General features: G+C 41.4%; 1 protein-coding gene across 1 annotated transcript; it reads left to right on the top strand.

Annotated features, from left to right (window-relative positions):
- The first annotated feature begins 1,454 nt into the window (after window positions 1-1,454).
- On the top strand, window positions 1,455-2,982 carry LOC107666245 (thyroid transcription factor 1-like). Its single transcript, XM_016457465.1, has 2 exons — window positions 1,455-1,821; window positions 2,309-2,982. The coding sequence occupies exons 1-2, from the start codon at window positions 1,455-1,457 to the stop codon at window positions 2,980-2,982; spliced, it is 1,041 nt and encodes a 346-aa protein (XP_016312951.1).
- The last annotated feature ends 1,479 nt before the right edge of the window (window positions 2,983-4,461 follow it).

Raw genomic sequence — 4,461 nt, 5'->3', positions numbered from 1 at the left:
CCCCCCCCCCTAGTTGCCTGCATTTCAAGTCATTGTTTTATCCAAAAGACTTGAATTCCTGGTCCCAACATGTATTTTTACTAGCAGTTTTAAATTTGATACGCTGAATTGGTGTTATTGTAAGTAAGTTAATTTTAGCGCCACACATTTTGCTATATCCTAGCTGGACGAAAGAAAAAATAATAATTGCATCCTATTATTAGTTGTAACAGTTAGATATTAGATTCTAAGAGAGTAGCATAAGACAACACGTTGTTTTGCAAATAGCTACAAATTTAGTTTTTATATTTGTTAAAATAGAAACATGATGGAGTAATAATAAAATAATAATAATAATTATTATTATTATATAATTATTATTGGTGTTGTTCTCGTCGTAATTATAATAATAAAGGATGGTATGAAATGAAAATAGTCTGTTTTGTAAAACAAATCTCTCAAAACCGATTTCGTTAAGTTTACTATCCAATTATGCATATATCCAGATTCGATTCTGTAAAACTGTTTTTCTGTCCAACTATACTGTGAAAGACCTAGGGCGTCGGGACGATGCGCACTGGTAAGCAATGCATTATTGAACTCACGCGGACTTACTTCAGCGTCGTTAACTTTACCTGTGAGCCTCTCCTCCTCCCGAGTTCATTTTCCTCAGTACCGCGTGTCTCGGCCGAGTGGATGGGAATTTGGACGATACTCTGCCTATGTCCAATAATATCAAACGGAAAGGGGCTTAATCATTTACTTGGCCTCTTAACACGCGCATATGTATTTATTTATTTGTCGGTCAGTGTTCCTGAGTCGTCGCAAGAGCCCTTTGCATGTTTGAGTACGATGGAGCGTAATACAAACACGCCTGCAATCACCAGAAGCCTCTTGTGGCCATTAAAAGTCAGTAGTTCAACTCAGGCTTTTTTTCAGAAACTGAGTGGTTCTCAAAGTCTGAAGTCCGCATATGCACTCACATCAAGGCGCCCTTATAAACACCACTCCAACTGTCAATATTTCATCCTTTGCTGTGTTCCTTGCCGTTCTTGCAAGACTCACTGCCGCAACATAAACAGCCTCGCGCGGAAAATTAACTATGGACGAATTAAATTTACGCACAGGTGTTGTTACATGCTTACACGTTTTCGGGGTTGGGGGAAGGCATGGGTAGTCGAAGACCGCGTGAAAGAAATTGTGCGTGGGTGCACAGATGATAGCGCTGCTTTGTATTGTTGCCCTGGCTGCTGATGCCCCGCCTCTGATGGAAGCCTTAAACCTGGCACCAAGCTAAAACAAACGAAAGTCAGCTTCGAGCTCCCACTCAAACCAATTAAGGCGGACTCCAGTGCACACTCATACGTTTCCATCCTGCTGCAGCGACGGTGAAACAACAGGAACAGAGGAGCTGGCCAAAAAAAAGAAGGAGAGATTGCCTTGCCTTCTAATTTCTCCCTTTCCAACACAGAACAATGTCGATGAGCCCTAAGCATACGACTCCTTTTTCTGTATCCGATATCTTAAGTCCTCTTGAAGAGAGCTACAAAAAAGTGAGTATGGAGGGGAACAACTTGGGGCCTCCTCTTGCCTCGTACAGACAACCCCAAGTCACGCAAGCGGCGATGCAGCAGCACCACATGGGCCACAATGGAACAGTACCCGCTGCCTACCACATGACTGCAGCTGGAGTTTCCCAGCTGTCACATTCAGCCATGGGGGGCTACTGTAACGGGAATTTGGGCAACATGAGCGACCTGCCGGCCTATCAAGACGGCATGAGAGGCAGCACGACGGCCACCAGCTGGTACGGAACGAATCCCGACCCACGCTTCTCTACAAGTACGTGAAATTGACATTTTATTGTATTTGCAAGAACTGTTTGTGAATTTTGAATGATAGCTATTTGAAAATGTATTCAGTGTATTAAACATGTCAGCTACAAATTTTTTTAACTTATGCTGTTTTGTAAATCTCCAAGTGTCCAAGTGAACGTGGGGCTTATGACAGTACTGAGGGGAAATATGTTAAGCCAACCTCACGTTAAACGTGCCAGGTGTTTTATCTAAACCCAACCAAACTGCAACAATGAACAGACTCCTAACTGCAGTTCCAGTGTTTGTCCAAAACTAGGAATTTAAACAAGAGACGATTGCGTAATTGTGCACAATCACTATATATATTCTCTCATCTTGCTATCTTGTCGTAGCTCACTGAGCCAATGAGCTTTTGTATTTTTTCTATTCATTATTTGTATTTAATTATTGATACTGATTTTGTGTTTGCTGTTGTTAAATTGCAAAGCTAAATAGGACTGTTCTTTTTGCAGTCTCTCGTTTCATGGGTTCCTCGTCTGGTATGAATATGGGCAGCATGAGCACGCTGAGTTCACTGGCGGATGTTGGCAAAGGCATGGGTCCGCTGACCAGCACGCCTCGCAGGAAGAGACGGGTACTCTTCTCCCAGGCGCAGGTGTACGAGCTTGAGCGACGCTTCAAGCAGCAGAAGTACCTCTCCGCGCCGGAAAGGGAACATCTGGCCAGCATGATTCATTTGACCCCGACTCAAGTTAAAATTTGGTTTCAAAACCACCGATATAAGATGAAAAGGCAGGCCAAGGATAAAGTGTCCCAGCAGCAAATGCAACAAGACAATGGCTCCTGTCAGCAACAGCAACAGTCTCCACGGCGGGTGGCCGTGCCGGTGTTGGTGAAAGACGGAAAGCCATGCCAAGGCAGCAGCCATACACCCAACACTGGTGTACAAAACCACCATCACCAGGGGGGAAACGTCATGATTATGTCCAATAACAGTTCTTCAATGGGCCAGCATCAAAGTCAGCAGGTAGGCAGCGCTGGCCAGTCCCCAGATCTGGGTCAACATGCTGCAAGCCCCCCATCTCTCCAAACCCAGGTATCCGGCCTGTCACACCTGAACTCTTCTGGTTCCGAGTATGGAGCTGCCTTGCCCTGCTCCGCTCTGCTTTATGGCAGGACATGGTGACATCGGAACAGACAATAACACAATAACAAAATGACAGGTGGGTGCAGATAAGCTGTATACCCTGCTCAAAAAGACCATGAGAACAGTGGTTGCGCTCTGAAAGCATTGTCTCCTTTCTGGAGGGAGAAATGACAAGGCTACAAGCAACACGAGGATTGCCAAATGTCAAAGGTATCAAATCTTTTATTTTGAGGATGAGCCCAAAACACCATTGAGAAGATGGAATTATTTATACATACTAGATTTTAAATGGAGACTGATTTAAACACTAAAATCAAATATTCTGTTATCCTGTTGGATTTAAAAAAAATGTCCCGACAATGAAGACATCTCCCCTCACAGTTAGACTGCTAAATACCTTTCATGATTTCTTATAGATTTCACTGTAAAACGTAGCTTGTATATTTCTGTAAAAGGTTTGGACTGATTATATAGTTTTTAGCGATATGTATATTGTACATAATTTTTATCGATATCAAGGGTCACATGTTTTTTCAGTTTTATTGTTATTTGTACGTTTAATTTTCTTGTAACTTATATAAATATTTGACATAAACGCAGTCATACAATCATATTAATAAATTATGACAATAACGACAATAGCCTAACAATACGTTTGTTTTAAATTTGGGTGTAAGAATCAATCACTCGGCGGTGCTAAAAGTGGGACCTGACCAATTTAACGTTATTTTTCTTCAAGAAAACTAGTTTAAAAGTCATCAAGCTTCCACACAACCAGCCATTTAAATTTGTACAATCTTTCTGAACACGCATTAGAAGGAGTTTTGCTGCAGTCGCTCATTGTTTGAAATCGACGATTTCTACTGTTTTGTATTGGATCTCCCTTCAGTGTGACAGGTTTGTGGAGCTGGATTTCTGCATCACAGGCCTCCGAGTAAAGTGTCCATTCTGCAAATAGTTATGTAGTTTTCTGTGTTGCAACACCCATGGAGTCAAACGCCAAATATTAGTACCCTAAATGTGTTGGAAGTTAATTTTGCGTCGTGTATAAATATGTTTGTACAACTGACGAAACCAGGGATCTATTTACGTGCAAAATGAAACACGAGTTTTGTGCATTTTTTGCACAAAACAATTATTAAATATTATAAAATGCACATATAAAAACATACTAATGTTTCATACCAATTTGATTGTAAAAACTATTTGCAACAATCAGTTTTAGATGCCAAGCTAATTGGATTTAACCTGTTAAGTACGTTGTAATCTATTACTTTTTCTAAGAAAACGTTTTTGTAGAGATTTCTTTTTGGAGCTTGTTCTTTGTCGTAAGGGAATGAGTCAGTGCAGGTGAGGTCTCCACTCCTTGAGAGAAACTCACATTAAACAAGCGCTCCTAAAAGCTAACCTATCAATCACATAGCTGTACAAACAGCAGCATTCTCCTCAATAACTTTGCAAGACGAAATAAACACACTTATCAGAGCGCCGTCCATCAATACCGTGTTTGTGAAGATC

The sequence above is a fragment of the Sinocyclocheilus anshuiensis genome, unplaced genomic scaffold (genome assembly GCF_001515605.1).
Source record: "Sinocyclocheilus anshuiensis isolate Anshui unplaced genomic scaffold, SAMN03320099.WGS_v1.1 scaffold936, whole genome shotgun sequence".
NCBI lineage: Eukaryota > Metazoa > Chordata > Actinopteri > Cypriniformes > Cyprinidae > Sinocyclocheilus > Sinocyclocheilus anshuiensis.
The sequence above is the reverse complement of the archived record's forward strand: the minus strand, read 5'-3'. Positions and strand labels throughout refer to the sequence as shown.